The 15,965-nt window shown below is 37.1% G+C and overlaps 1 protein-coding gene and 1 long non-coding RNA gene across 3 annotated transcripts in view; one reads left to right on the top strand and one right to left on the bottom strand.

Annotated features, from left to right (window-relative positions):
* LOC123759543 (ionotropic receptor 93a-like) overlaps positions 1–15,965 on the bottom strand; it is a 33,355-nt gene continuing 17,390 nt past the window's right edge. The window contains exon 11 of the mRNA XM_069334908.1: positions 1–919. Within this exon, the coding sequence (XP_069191009.1) occupies positions 650–919 (270 nt within the window). The 3' untranslated portion in view covers positions 1–649. The remainder of the gene's footprint in view (positions 920–15,965) is intronic.
* On the top strand, positions 3,766–15,445 carry LOC123759455 (uncharacterized). 2 transcript variants are annotated; one of them, XR_011230183.1, is made up of 10 exons: positions 3,766–3,876; positions 5,280–5,349; positions 6,385–6,467; positions 8,569–9,018; positions 9,670–9,734; positions 10,477–10,558; positions 11,470–11,534; positions 13,635–13,745; positions 15,058–15,123; positions 15,295–15,445. It is a non-coding gene; the product is annotated as an uncharacterized lncRNA (long non-coding RNA). The 2 variants fall into 2 exon arrangements; XR_006773042.2 differs by lacking the exon at positions 8,569–9,018.

The following is a 15,965-nucleotide window of genomic DNA, read 5'->3' as shown; positions in this document are numbered from 1 at the left end:
GATCAGATGTATGTTATCATAATTGCCACTGAAAACCACGACAATGTAAAGTTACACTGATTAATTGCCAATGAACTATTTGGCACTGTTCTATGCACGATGCTTTCAACAGCTCCTCAGTCCATGTTTGACTACCCATCCTGATAGATATATATTAGAAGAGCATATAGATGACTCTCAATAAGTTACAGCCGCGCTCCTGTGCCAGGTAAGTTCACAACGGGCTCACCATAGCCCGTGCTACTTGGAGCTGTTTGCAACCAAATTCATAAGAATGTGCGTGCAGAGAACACATGATGAGGGGACAATTGTAGATGTGAGATGTAACAACTGCAGATGTAGACAATTGGGGTGTGAGTTTTCAGTTGAATATTGTCCTGGGGACCATTCAGGCTTGTTGGCATGTATGTGTATGTATATATGTATACGTATGTATATGTAAATGTATGCATGAGTATGTGTACATGTATATATAACATTAATAGTTTTGTAACTAGCGTCAAAAGATTGTTATTTGCTTAGCTAAACGAACTAGAGGGTTCAGTTCCTGAACCGATTATGTGCCTCTATAATATAATCCTTTACACCGCCGCTCACGGGATGGGTATGGGGTGCATAATAAAGAAAGAAATTGAATTGGTGAAAAATATCATATGAAACAAAATAAATATCGTTTTCTTGTGGAACACAACAGCAGGATCTCCATAGCGAAGGTGAGCCCAGAGGCTGCCAGGCCCAGGACAAGCAACATGAAGGCTCCCTGAAGGTGTATGATGGTCAAAGATTGGATGGTGCTCTTCGAGTCTGTCTCTTCGTTTTCTTGTGTCTGTTGCTGCTCTCGTTGCTGTTGTTTTCTGGTGCGGCTATCCATCTGGGCTTGGATTAGTAAGTCCTTGCTCCATTTCTCGTAAAGTCCTGCCTGTTAAATACACCAGATGTGGTCACATGTGACATGAATAATTCAGTTATAACTGAACTAGCAAGTGTTGCGAGGACTTATAGTAACTATTGGTTGAACCTACACAAATGAAATATGTTAAGTGTATTGCCAAAAGTTCACGTTTTTTACTATTGGAATAATCCAAATGGCATCCCAAAAACTGGAACGGTAACTATACAACCTAATATAGACTGCCCAAGGCCTAAATAACCAATCCTAGGCCAAATATAAGCCACCTTAGGCTCGATTTAGGACATACAGCGTGATGGATATCCCACGCTCTCTGTACAATGCCTCTCGCATATGGCTCCTTCCCCCCTTCTCTCTTAAAACCATCCCATAAGCAGGCAAACCAAAAACTGACTCCCAAACTTACATAACAAACCTACTAGACATTAACAATAATAATAATATTGAGAAAATCCACAGGAGCCGTTATCTTGAGATGATTTCGGGGCTTTGTGTCCCCGCGGCCCGGTCCTCGACCAAGCCTCCACCACCAGGAAGCAGCCCGTGACAGCTGACTAACTCCCAGGTACCTATTTACTGCTAGGTAACAGGAACATCAGGGTGAAAGAAACTGTCCTTTGTTTCTCGCCGGCGCCCGGGATCGAATCCAGGACCACAGGATCACGTGTACAGTGTCCTGGCCGCTCAGCCACCGGCTGCGTGATGAGGAATCGAACCTATGCGGTGGGTAGTACCACACGCACATTCCAGACATTCAGGCCACGACATGGTAAAAGGAGTGAAACCTGGAGGGCTGAACACACGAGGGTTTTCTGAAGCTTCCACTGAAACCGGGCCAGGAATTTCACACAATATTCCCCCCCCCCCTTTCACTCTGGCTGTAATCTGAATGTTCTACCTCTGACGCTCCTCTTTCAATACACGGAGAGTAATCACACTAACGTGACTGCATCAATGAGAAAACCCTCGTGTGTTCAGTAGAACTCCAGGTTGCAATCCGTTTACCATGTCATGGCCTGAATGTATGCATGGGGCGTGTGCGTGGGACTACCCACCATATAGGATCGAATCCTCATCACGGCTCCTACAGATTTTCTCATTGATGCAGAGCGTGATTACTCTCTGAATAATAATATTATAATAAATAATAATATAATATTATTATTAATAATAATAGTAATAATTGAATTCATAAGAATGTGCGTGCAGAGAACACATGATGAGGGGACAATTGTAGACACATGAATTACACACACCTGAATTTACCTGAAGGTCACTAACACTCTAGTGGCTTCGACAAGGACAGGAAGTCGGTGGCTTGTCAAAGGTACTTCCATTTGCCCTGATTATTTTTTACAAATTGATTTTAAAATTTAACCGAGTTTTGGCATTTACGGCTTTGGCGGGTAGGCGGTTCCATGGGTTTATAACAGTTAAAAGTATCTTCTGTTATCAATCCTACAAAAAGCTTGAAACCGTTGCTCCTTGTTCGTGTTACATCTGACTTTTTGAAGAAATTTCCCGGATCAACATCCTCCAAATTGTTCAGTATTTTAAAAGTTTCAATGAGATCTGCCTTCATGCCTGGTTTGTAATGTTGTTAGCACTGTGGCCCTCAACCGTTCATAATACAAGAGTCGACTTAGCTTTGGAATGATTTTTGTTGCCCGGTGTTGCACTTTCTCCAGAGCAGCTATGCGTCTTTCTGAAGATGTCTCCATTCCTGGATGCAATAATCCAGGTGGGGGTGCACCAGAGACATATATTTGAATGACTACCTTCCTTTCCTTATAGGTAAAGGTACACTTGATTATGAACCAGTTGATAACCCTCAAATTTTACCCTAATGCACCTACAAATCTTTGTCATTATTATGAATTGTCATTATTGTGTATTAATCTAATCTTTGTAAACATTTTCTGTCAATTTTACTGAAAATTACCTACTTAAAATTATCCGTTAGATTAAGGACCTGCCCGAAACATGTGTAAGTACTTCATTCATAATGATGTGCTGCCCGAAATCTTAGCGAAGTATCCAAAATTTGCTTACTGTAGGTAATGCATACACATGACTGTAAAGCTGCTGCCCAGTTGGGTGGGTGTGGAGCACATGACTGTAAAGCTGCTGCCCAGTTGGGTGGGTGTGGAGCACATGACTGTAAAGCTGCTGCCCAGTTGGGTGGGTGTGGAGCACATGACTGTAAAGCTGCTGCCCAGTTGGGTGGGTGTGGAGCAAGACTAGTAACTGTGTGACTCAAAAAAGATGTAAAGTGCCCTGTTGTGAGCCTCTTGTTGATCACTTGTGACACAAAAGATTATTGATGCTATATTTGTGTGGGTGATTAGATATGTATGTGTATGTATATATGTATACGTATATATATACATACATGTATATATGAGAGTGTGTACATGTATATATAACATCAATAATTTTGTAACTAGCGTCAAAAATTGTTATTTGCTTAGCTAAACGAACTAGAGGGTTCAGTTCCTGAACCGATTATGTGCCTCTGTAATCCTTTACACCACCGCCCATGGGATGGGTATGGGGTGCATAATAAAGAAAGAAATTGAATACCACCTCCACTTATGCAACTTTCATTGAATTATAGATTCTGACTCCAAGATCCTTTTCTTCACTAATCTGCTTCAAGGTAACGCTCTTAATTTGGTATTTGTGACGTAAATTGTCTTGCCCCCCACATGCAAAGTCTTGCATTTATCGATATTAATAAGCATTTGCCAATAAATAAATAAATATATATTATATATATATATATATATATATATATATATATATATATATATATATATATATATATATATATATATATATAATACGGTAAATATTTTCCATGGGATAATAAAGAAAGAAATTGAATTGACGTGGTTGAGCCAGGCGTTCACTGGTCCTCCATTACTCACGGGCCGCCACCACGGTAACACAGCCAGCCGGGCAAGGTAAGAATTATATCGTCAAACATCCAGTCTCTCTGACTTTATGTAGCTTTAACACTTGAATATATTGTGCATTACTCTGTGCGGAAGGCATCTAAAGTAAGGTAACTAGGAAATACGCGCGTATCGAGAGTACAATTTAAGTATTTGTTACCAGACTGGAAGGTCTGGCGGCTCCACCATGTGGATATGGAGTTGGTTGTAGGACTTGGCCAAGTCATATATCTACGTCACTGCCAATCTTATTGAACAAAACTAACCTAACTTTCAAGGATAAGTTTTTGGGTTTTATGATTTGCGCATGATAAGACTGATATAATAACCGGCAGATTTAGAGGATTATGGTAAAATTGTTAAATAACTTTATTAAAATAGGATGTATTAGTTTGGGCTAGTCAGAGCTTGGGCTCGGTAGGAGTTGGGGCTTGGGCTGGGGCTTGGGCTGGGGCTTGGGCTGGGGCTTGGGCTGGGGCTTGGGCTGGGCTTGGGCTCTGCTGGGTCTGGGCTTGGTTGGAGTTGGGGCTCTGCTTGACAGGGCTTGGGGGCTGGTTTGGGCCTGGTTTAAAGTTGTGTACAATAGGACATGTCCCTGTTTTGGATAGTTCTATAATCTTTAGTTAATATGCATCAAAGAATTTGTATAAAGTTACAGCATTCATGAGCTAGTTAAATTATGGTCTTCATATTTGACCAGGAACTATCCTATGCTTTGGTGGAAGCTTAAGACATCACTATGGGTCAAGTACAGTACTGAACTCTTGAGTTCAAGTTGAAGTTTACATGTATGTCAATCTGTGTACATATAAATTTCATACATACCTTGCACCCATGAAGATTACAGCAAGGTTACTAGAGGTTAATTTAATTTATGCACCCCATACCCATCCTGTAGTGGTAAAAGTTAAGAGGCATGTAATGGGTGTGGGGACTGGGAAAAAGATGTTTCTGTTTGTGTATATATATTGTTAGGTAAGGATGTAGTGACCATAGACTTAGGCTGTTGGACTCTTTAAAATCCATTAGTGAACTGTCTTTTGTACGATGCGACTTTCCTGGTTACAATCACATGGGTGTACTTTCTGTAGTAGGCAAACGTTGAATAAAGTACTCTGAACTGCCTTAGTTATATAGTAATACAATGTAGGGATTCTTGGATAAGTGATTTGATACCATTGATTCTGGAAAAATTATTATCATTGATAAATGGATATTGGTCTTGTAGTTTGTGGGATTGTAGATTTGAAGTTTACCATGAAGAAATACAAGAGTATTTTAAGTGCTATATGATCTGTAATATATTTAATTTAGTGCAGTATGATAACCTGTTTCTAATTGCAAATTCTCAATGTGATAATGTGAAGGTTTTAATATTAATGAATGAATCTAGTTAGAATTTTTTTTTTCAGACCACGAGTGGGTGTTTCACAATGGATTTGGATTATATAAATTGGGCGATTTCCTACACATCACTGCAAGGTAATTGCTAATATATTGCTGAAATGTTGCCTTTGTGCATATATTTAAACTAGCATGTTTAAATTTTGTTCTCTGTATATAACTCTAGAATAATTCTGGTTTAATATCTTTCTGAACACAAGTTGTAGCTACTATTTAAGTTTTGTTAATGAACTGATAATAAATACGGGTAGATGTCGATCACAGAGTCACCAATAAGTATTGTACTATATTGGTGCTAAGTTGATCGTAGATTAATGTTTGTCATATGCTCTGGCAACTGTATGTTGTCGGTCACAAGATAAACGTACAAATGTTACAAATTTTTAATTGTATCTTAACTAGCAAGGTTGTTGCTCCTTTGATACCTGCTCAGCTATTCCTTTAACTTTTGGTACTGTTTCAAAGCTTACGTTGTGCACTTTTAAAACTCCCTGCACTTTGCATGTAATTTTGGAATAGGTTCGTATCCTGACTAGGAATATCGACTAGGTGCCGATCCGTAACTACAGTATATCCCTTGGGTTGCCCAACAAGTCTTGTTTTCCAGGGAAACTAGTCGGGCTTACCATGAGCTATGGATAAGGAAAGCTCTCTACCTGCCAACACAGCTTGTACACTAATTAATTTTATTGTAATTTTGACGTGTGTAAAAGTTTGTAGAGCTTTGTTGTATATTTAAAACTAAAGTTGGATCAAAATGGATTTGTTTGTTTAAAAATGGTGGTTCAGTGTTGCCATTCCACTTTTTGGTGCAAAATTCCAGTCTTATACAGTATTACATTTTTTTGTTTACTTTCAAATTAATGATTGTATTCAGAATTACAAGCATTTTGGATTTTTTTTAAATATGAAGGGCTAGGCTTCATATTAGGCTAGTGTTAAAATTTCTTAGAGCCATAGTGACAAATAAAAATCTTTGTACAAATAAAACCTAAATTTTTAATCTGCAGCTGGCCAATTGTCAGAAATACTGTACATGTGAACCTACCTGTATATAACAAACTTGTGATTTTTCATATTTAACATAACATTTGATCCAATAACAAATTTCAGATCCAAACATGGTTAGTGTTTCTTTGCTTCACATTGACTTGGGAATGTTCCATCGGTGAAGTGATGGGATCTTGATATATAATGTAAGTAAAAGTTTTTACTTTTGTACATTCTAGGTATTTAATCACCCTTCCTCTTGCATAGCTCAGGAAAATCTGTAAAGCCATGAGGATGATTTGAACCTTCACACTGGGTGTTCCACAAGTATATTCCCTATTCTCTTGTCTCGTATATGCTAAAAGCAATGCAACCTGGACTGAATCCTCAACATGGCTTCTGCTGATTTTCTCACCCCATGATCATGTGATTTCCTTGTGAAATTACTGTTAGGTAATTTATCTATTCCTTTTTTAATAAATTTAATAAATAGGTAAATTATCAATTATCCCTATTTAATAAATTTTTATTTCAATATTTAACCCTTACACTGCTACAGCCTGGGCTGTAAATAGGGGTATAAGCTTGGGCTGGGTAAAAATATAAATTATGTGAAAATTAATTTTAAATGTTAAACAATTCTTCAACTTATTGCCTTTAGCGTCTTGAAAGTTTCATCCCAATATTTTCAGAAATGGATTTTAATTTTTTTTTTTTGTAAAGAATGTTTTGTTGATAAGGAGACTGGCTCCTATTAATCCTTAAGTTGTGCAACCCATCATATGTGTTGACTTGCTATAAAATGCGCATCCCATCATATGTATGGAGTACTACGCAAGATTTAAACGGCCTGTGGATACATGAGGTTCACCTCGCCTTCATCAGGGCTCTTGTAAACAGAAGCCATTTAAAAAAAAAAATTGTGGGCCAAAAATCCTGGGTGTGAGGGCCTCGGTATTGAGTGAGCCACCAAGCCTGATGCACGCAGCATGAGCTCACTGCACTGCTGTTAGCTTGTGACCACAGCATCGCCTAAAATGCCATAATATTCATGTTCGTGCTATTATTTAGCATTGATATTATTACAGAAGACCCCTGACTGATAAAAATGACCAGTACCTGTATTCTGATAATAGCAGGATTGTGATAATTAGCACTGTAGTGGGAGGAGTAATCTTGGTGGGGAGGGAGGTAGCATTGTCTGCTGACTGTGTGTGACCACCTTTTACTGTCTGGACTCTCTGTACCAGCTTAATTGTTCGCTATGGTGAACAAAACATGCAGATACTTCTATATAACATCTGCATATAAAAGGAAAAACAGTGGTGGTGAGATGAGGGAGGGAGAAAGTGGCAGCCAGTGGTGGGCTGCCACTGCCACTCAGCATACCAACTTAATGATTCGTCATGGTGAATACGAATGTAGATACTGTACTTGCATATAACTTCTGTATATAGTGAATAAAAGTAAAAACGGTATGATGGGAGGAGAATATGGGCAAGTGAGAAGTTGAGGGAGGGAGGGGCAGCGAGTGGCTGGCTGGTGTGTGGTGGTCACTCCTCATTGCTTTTTGACTCCTAATACCAACTTAGTGGTTCGTTATGGTGAACAAAACGTGCAGATACTTATATATAACCTGTGTATATAGTGCAATAACCGACAAAGTATTTGTTCACTGTTTGAACATAACTGAATCGACGATATGCACCATAATTTTGAGTACAGCGATGAGTCTCTTATTTAATTATATAAATATATCACACTACACACTTAAATAATACAGCAAAAAAAGTACGAAAAATCAGACATTGAAATAATTAGGGAATTATCTTTGTGGTCACTGCTTCCTGACATCTGGGAACTGTTTGCTACGCACGCTGAGTCTGCGCCTCTTCCCCCCCCTCCCCATGACTTCCCCGCCCTATAGCGGGCAATATGTGCCACTTGACATTTTTTTTTATTTTCCCATGAGAGAACACGCTAAATTAACAGGTTTAGAATTTTTTTTTTTTTTTTGGTATGTGCCTGTGGGTGACAAATGCCAATTAGCCCTGAGCAACACAAGGGTTAACTGAAACCGAGGGATAATGCAGTAATAAGGAGATGCAAGCACCTGTCCGATGCACAAAGAATAGTAATTAGAAGTAAGTGCCCACAAAGTGGATATGCAGCTGGTGCTTTTATAACGTTGCCGAGTAATACTTATTAACACAAATATTACCGAGTAAGTTTATGCTCTATTTTGTTATATACAAATACGTCGTTCAATAGTAATATCTGTTAATTTTTTACCAATTTTTTTTTTAGGATTTTTTCCTTGTAACCTCGACATCTGGGAGAATGCATATTCTTCCATAAGTATGTGAAGAAAGAATTAAATTCAACACATTGACTTCATTTCAACATATTGACCTACAACTTTCACATATTAGAGTACGAATGCCAAACAATGTTTTTTAAAACATACAAGTAAATTCATGAATTGGCACCACCTTGTACATTGTCGATAACTTCAACTTCGAGGAGCTGGTCAGCCGAGCGGACAGCACACTGGACTTGTGGTCCCGGGTTCGATCCCGGGCGCCAGCGAGAAACGATGGGCAGAGTTTCTTTCACCCTATGCCCCTGTTACCTAGCAGTAAATAGGTACCTGGGTGTTAGTCAGCTGTCACGGGCTGCTTCCTGGGGGTGCAGGCCTGGTCAAGGACCGGGCCGCGGGGACACTAAGCCCCGAAATCAACTCGAGATAACCTCAAGGTAACTTCAATTATTTCTAAAACCATAAGTTTCAACAGTCTGCTTCAAAAATTTGTTTGACTGATTCTTACCATTTTTACATAGTGTGCACCGCTGTCTGTTCTACAATCCTATTGGGATAAATTTTTCATGAACATTAAATGTTTTGAGTTATAAATTTTGTCCAAATTTGGTGCATATTTAAAATACCATCTTGACTTTGGTAAACAAAAAATTGAAAATCTGTTCTAAATCTATTAAAATGAAGATCATATACTATTCGAGTATAACATAATGAACAATTGGTGATGTTTAATATTTTTGCACCGATCTGAAATTTTCAATATTAATTTTAAAATTGTTTTTAATTTTTTTTTTTTTTAAAGTTGTTGTTGATCATTTAGGGGACAAAATTGTTTGCCTAGTAGATTATGCATAAAAAAATTTGAAAGTGTTAGAACACTTTTGAAAAATTCAACTTGCGGTTCCATCGGGCCCTGGCATATATTTACGCCATGCGCAGTTTAAGGGTTAAGCACTTGAAGAATGTGATGATTTTCTCGTGAAGGCTCTGATATTGATGAGTAACCTAGTCCTGAATAAAAAAAACTAAGCTTAAGCTAATTTCTTAAACCAAGTTAAGAAATTAAATTTTTTTTTTCTATTTTTCAGAGCACTGGTCATGTGATGGTTTTTCCATTGCATAAATTTGGCTATTTCCAATACATCACTGCAAGGTAATTACTAATGTAGTGCTGCTTTTGTGCATATAGTAAAACTACCAAATTTAAATTTCCTTTATTGAAGTTAATATAATACTGGTTTAATATCTTCATGTGAACAAGACAATGTAACTACTATAGTTGGCAAATTTCTTAATTGGGGAAATAATTTTTGTTAATGAACTAACTAATAAGTACTGGTAGTTGTCGATCACAGAGTCACCAGTAAGTGTTGTACTAAATTGGTGCTAAGTTGATCGTAGATTAATGTTTGTCATATGCTCTGGCAACTGTGTTGCTGGTCACGAGATAAACGTACAAATGTTACAATTGTTTGTTTTGCATCTGTTGCTAGCAAGACTTCCTAGTACACTAAATGGCGTATGTACAAAATAATTTGAAGATAATTGTAAATTTAAAACTAGTTGGATAAAAATTAGTTTTAAATAACTGGTGCCACATTTCATTGCAATATCTGAAGATATTATTGCAATTTTTGCACTGAAATGTGGCACTAGTGACAATCTTTACTCTGAACTTTAATTTGTTGCTTTACCTTCAGAATTTCAAACATCTAGGATTAGTTTTTAATATATTGCTGAAGGGCAAATAAAACCATTTCCAACAACTTTTGTTTAATCTGGAGCTGCCAAATTGACAGAATGTAGTGTTGTACATGTGAACCTACCTGTAAACAACGGTTGATATTTTTGTTCAAATTTAACTTTATTACAATCATCTATTTAATAAATTTCAGATCAAAACATGGCTAGTTTCTTGGCTTCACGTTGGCTTTGGAATGTTCCATTAGTAAAGTGATTGGCTCTTTGATATGTAATGTAAGTATAAGCTTAGTATTGTATATCATAGGTATCCAGTTAACTGTTACATTCTCTTTAGCTAATTTATCAGAATTGTATAGTACTCGCATTTAATTTAGTAATCACAATATCTAGTGGAGGTATGTGGAGCCCCCCTTCCTGTATCGGGTTGAAGTGGACCATGTAACCACCCCCCCCCCCCCTTCCTCTTAATGTATGTGCTCCTAAAAAGTATACATTCTTGCCATGTCAGGGCTTGTGCCTGGTTATAAGTAATACTTGATGATTGTGTATTTGTGGCTACTGTTTTGGGGACTGGATAAAAATTTAAATTTATTTGCAATGATTTAGTGGATGAAAATTGATTGGCTCAACTTCACAAAACAGTGACTTTCCGTGGTTAATTCAACATTATTGTAAAAATTAAAACGGTTCCATTCATCTAAAGATTTGGTGTTGTCCATAGGGGCACTTGCAGAATGTAGGCAACACTGTAAATTTTAAAGTTTAATCACACCCTTGGGATTACATGCCTATTGAAAACGTGTCTTGCTCAGCCTATTCATAAAGATGTGACCTTCCACATTCTACCCTACTACCTCATTACCTTGTAATCTAGCATCCCCTTTTCTACACTATGGCACTGCCTTTAATGTACAATTTTAGTGCTTGCTATACTTAATTTTTCCTTGTTAACTTGTTATTTCGGCAATTTAACTTTCGAACCTAGTATGCCGTCTTCTGTGGCATTTTTCATTGGTCCATTATAAAAAGGTAGTTGTATAAATATGTAATATTTAACCTACATATGATGATTTCTTGTTATCCCTGTCTTAATAAGTAATGTGGAAAATTGTATCTGACAAGTATTGTCTATACCTTAACATTGGCTAGGCTGTACTGATATTATAAAAAGTGAATTTTTTCAGCCTGGTCTCAAATGGTGCATGAATCTTTGACATCTTTGCTCGTCTGTTTACCTGAACCTTGCTAGGTAAGTTTTATATATTATGGATGTTATAACATTTCCTTGTGTTCCTTGGTGCTGTTACCCACCAAAACCTTTTCCTTGTTTATAGGTTCTTGATAGTTCTGCAGTTGTATAAGGGTACTTTTAACCCATATTTAGAATATTTTAAAAGTCTTGGATAAGATTGACTTATTGAAAGTTGCAAGAGTACAGAACGTACAGTGAATGGGAACTCGGCATGCCCCGCGTTCCCTTTTAAACAAAGATTTAATGGGGGAAACCTGTGCCCAAATTGCACCACGAGAATTGCCAGGAATTTGTTAACACTTTCGCGTTCCACAGACTGACTATCTCGTCACTCATTTTTCTACTGAATGGGTTCCAACGACGCAATACTGAGTCACTCATTAAAATATTTTTTAAAAATTTAAATTTTATCAGATCAATCTGGTAGTGGTTTTAAAGTAAGCGCCTTTAGATTGCACACAATTTGATACCAAAATCAAAGATATAACATGAAACTTGATGTCGAAACACTTGAAATATTATAAATAGGCCTATGGTCCGAATATTAAAATATTTGTTAAAATTCTATTTATTGTCCTATTATCTTGGGACTTATTTTAAAATGTGCGCCTTTTTATTGCGAACAATTTGATACCAAAATGAAAGATGTAACACAAATATTTATGTCAGAACACGGGAAAGATATAAATAAATTTATGATGAGCGTCCAGAATTAAAATATTTGTTAAAAATCCAGTTATTGCTCTATTATTCTGGGACTAGTTTTAAAATAATCGCCTTTTTATTGCGAACAATTTGATACCAAAATGAGCGACGTAGCACGAAATTTGATGTTATCAAATTGAACGAGTTGAACATTAGGTTGCAATGTACAAAATGGTGCTCGTTCGCGGGTAACTTTAGGCTTTTCTGCGAGGTGGCACTCCAGCCTTTTGTACATTTTATTCATACACATCCGTAGGGAATTTAATTGCGAACACAATGATACCAAAACGAGCAACGTAGCACGAGAATTAGGGTAAAAAAATGGAACGAGAATGCACATGTTACTGATTTTGTGCGTTTTTGCCGACTTTACGCTTTGCTGTTGGGAGTCACGCTAGGCTTTTGGACATTATATTTATACACACCTGTAGAGAAATTAATTGCGAACACAATGATACCAAAACGAGCGACGTAGCACGAGAATTAAGGTGAGAAAGCTGGAACGAGTATACACATTTGGGTGTCACCGCGCGCTTACCCGCACGGAGGGGCTACCTACCCCCTGTCAACCGCGAGTTTCCACGGAGCGCGAAAGTATTAATTATGGAGCTTTACTAATAAGCTTAAAGACTGACCAATCCTTATTGCAGTTGCTGGTGAAGTGGGAATGGTACTGTGCACAAAAAGGGCGAGCGAGCCCTGGTTGGGTCATCGTTCTCAAGTTTCTGCTAGATAAAATCTTTAAAGTAATGAAATTTAAGGAAAGGTAGAGATCTACTTTCTGCATAACCAATTCACCATGGACATGCATTTTGAATCCCTTGATAAAAGGGACTTGTTCTTCTACTTTATCATATTACCCCTCAAGTGGTTTAATTTTTTTTTCTGTATAACGATGGCGTATACTGTTTGGTAATGCAACGGCATGACAATGCTAGTTTTGTCGGTGGCATGACTGAATTTTGAGTGGTGCTTCATTTCTCTTGAAATTGGTGTTTGGTGAGTTTGGTGCTCTTCATTTCTCAAGAGCCAGAGTTTAGATCCGACATGTTATTGGTAACCACATTTTTTATGGCATTTTCAAATTTGTGCTATTTTTAAATGGCTGCTTGTGAATTTATAAAGTACCCAGATGGCCACGTTCATTAACTATAATTTTTTTTTTCTGCATTTGTTTGCTGACCTGTTGGTTTGATCTTCCTTAGTTCAGTTTAGTTTTTTGTGATTTTCCTACCTTACCATACCCATTGTAAGTACTTGATTTATTCATGATGAATTTGTTATCCCTGTCTTAACAAGTAATGTGGAAGTTAATATTCTGACACTTGGCCCATATTAATTATTCAAACATTTTGTTGCCAAAATTTTAATAATTTTATATACTTATTACAGGTTATGATGTAACGGTTCTATTGTTACGTAAAGTATGGTGACAAATAGGGATATGATCCAAGAATGCTCTAATGTGATGAATTTCTATCGTACTTGGTGGAACCTTAACAGGTAATTATTTGTTTTTAAAGTTTTGCCAGTTTAAAAATATTTTATATGCAGTAAGTGTACAAGGTTAAGTCACGGTGACCATGGTAAATTGCCAGTTCAACCCTGAGCTAGCCATTCTTTTCTAATGTTTGTGCTAAAGAGCTTTTGATAGTTTTTCATACACTAACTTGGGTAATAAATGAGTGCAAGGGGCAATAACATTTTCAGCCATATTTTTGTAACTGCACTTTATTATTTATTATACAAAATCTGCCCCCATCTATATCAATTAGGAACTGGCCTAGATCTGATATTGTCTAGCACTTCCTGGTATAGAATTAACCATGGACCTTGTATAAAGTAACAGTACTTGCAGTAATAAACCAGATCTAACTTCTCTGGTCATCGTGAAAACACTTGTAGCCAGTGGCAGATATTTTCTAGCATATTATGGTAAATAACCAGGAACATATTTTCAATTTTCCAGTAGCAACTACTGTTTCTTCCCACATGTATTCTCATTTTAATTAGTCCTGCATGCTATTGAAGTAATCTTAATTTGAAAGATGAACTCTGCAGACATGCACTCTGTGACAGTTTGTACATTAGACTGTGTTACTTTAAATGTCTGCTATAGAAATTGCAGTGGAAACTTTTCTAGCTACAATAAGTTGCTGGTTGTTATGCTGCTATAAAATTTTAAATATTAAAACTTCAATGTGAATGTGTGCTTTGGTCCCGCCTCGACCATCAATTGACTGGTACAAGTTCCCGAGCCTATTGGGCTCTTATGTCTACATTTGAAAGTACACTATGTATAGAGTCTGCCTCTACCACATCACTGCCTAGTGTATTCCATTTTAATTAATCTAGAATATAGAGCTCCTGCTTATGGAACCTACAACTGGTTAAATTAAAATATGCAAAGAACCAGAGATTAGACTAATGAGGATGTGATGGAGGAACACAGTGGAACAATTATTCAGATGTGTAGCAAGAGGAGACGAGTGTTTATTAGGGAAAAACTAAATAGCTTTAGCCAGAGGTGGTTTGGTAGTGAAAAGTCCTTGGCAGTTATAACGGCTAAGGCTGTTTGGTGTAATTGTTGTGGGTAAAACTATGCTAGCACCTGCACCCCCTCTACTTTAATATTACAGTAATGTGTGTTTGCTGCACTAGCTTACTAATTATATTTTACTCAATTTGCTTTTGCGAGTCTTAAAATTTTGGTTATGTCAAGGGATATCTGTTGTAGAATTGTATTATTGTAAATGTTTTTTTAAGATACATTAGGTGAACATAGTCCAGTGTATTGATTCATTAATTATTACAGACTGTTATGGTGGTCAAAATGAAGCAGATCCTCTACATTGGAAAAAGTTCTGGTGGGAAGTGTCCGGTATGTATTTGTTACACATCACGTACAATTTAAGTGTTTTAAGTGATGAATCTAAATAACCTTGACTTGCCTGAGAGTGTTAACTGGCTTAATCTTTTCTGATTATTGTATTGTTTTTACCTAGATTGTATAGATTGTGGACATAGTGTTTTTATATCTTTCTGGTTACAGATGCTTGGCGAATGGTTACTGTGATGATCAATGACTGGCAATGCTGTGATAGTGTTGGTCATCAATATTTGTCATAGAATCATGCTCTTTAAAAGAAGCCAAGAATTGAAGATAAGTTACTGTACTTTCAATAAAAATTTATGCTTTATAATGTTTTTATTAACTTGTAAATAATGAAATAGTTTCCCTTCCCTGCTAGGTGTATGGAAAAAAATACAACGTACAGCAAGCAGCAGTAATATTTTTTTTTCTATTAATAAAGCTCTGAAAGTCTCTAAATTTGTTGATTTTTCAATTATAAAGTAAAGGAAACTATAGATCTACTTCCGAACCATAGGGTAGCTGTCGTACTGTGTAAGTCCAGCATCAAAGTCTAGCAAGATGGGAGATCTTGCGTGAAATTTAACCCCAAGATGGTGTCCCTCTTGCAACAATTGCTATAAATGTACCTCAAGGTCACCTACAGAGATTTTCATTGCGCATTAGAGTAAATTTTAAGCACCTACCGACAGTAGGCTGGTATCTTAGTTTTATACCTATACATGGGGTTGGTGGAGCACCCGGTATGAACTTTCCTGCTGTCTGAGAAATTGACTTTTTTTTATACTATTTGGGCGCGTTCTGTGCACTTTGGTAACTGCTGTGCTAAAGTACCTGTCTGCTATTCTTGG

Source organism: Procambarus clarkii, chromosome 32 (genome assembly GCF_040958095.1).
Source record: "Procambarus clarkii isolate CNS0578487 chromosome 32, FALCON_Pclarkii_2.0, whole genome shotgun sequence".
Taxonomy (NCBI): domain Eukaryota; kingdom Metazoa; phylum Arthropoda; class Malacostraca; order Decapoda; family Cambaridae; genus Procambarus; species Procambarus clarkii.
Note: the sequence above shows the minus strand (reverse complement) of the source record. Positions and strands in the feature narration are given on the sequence as shown.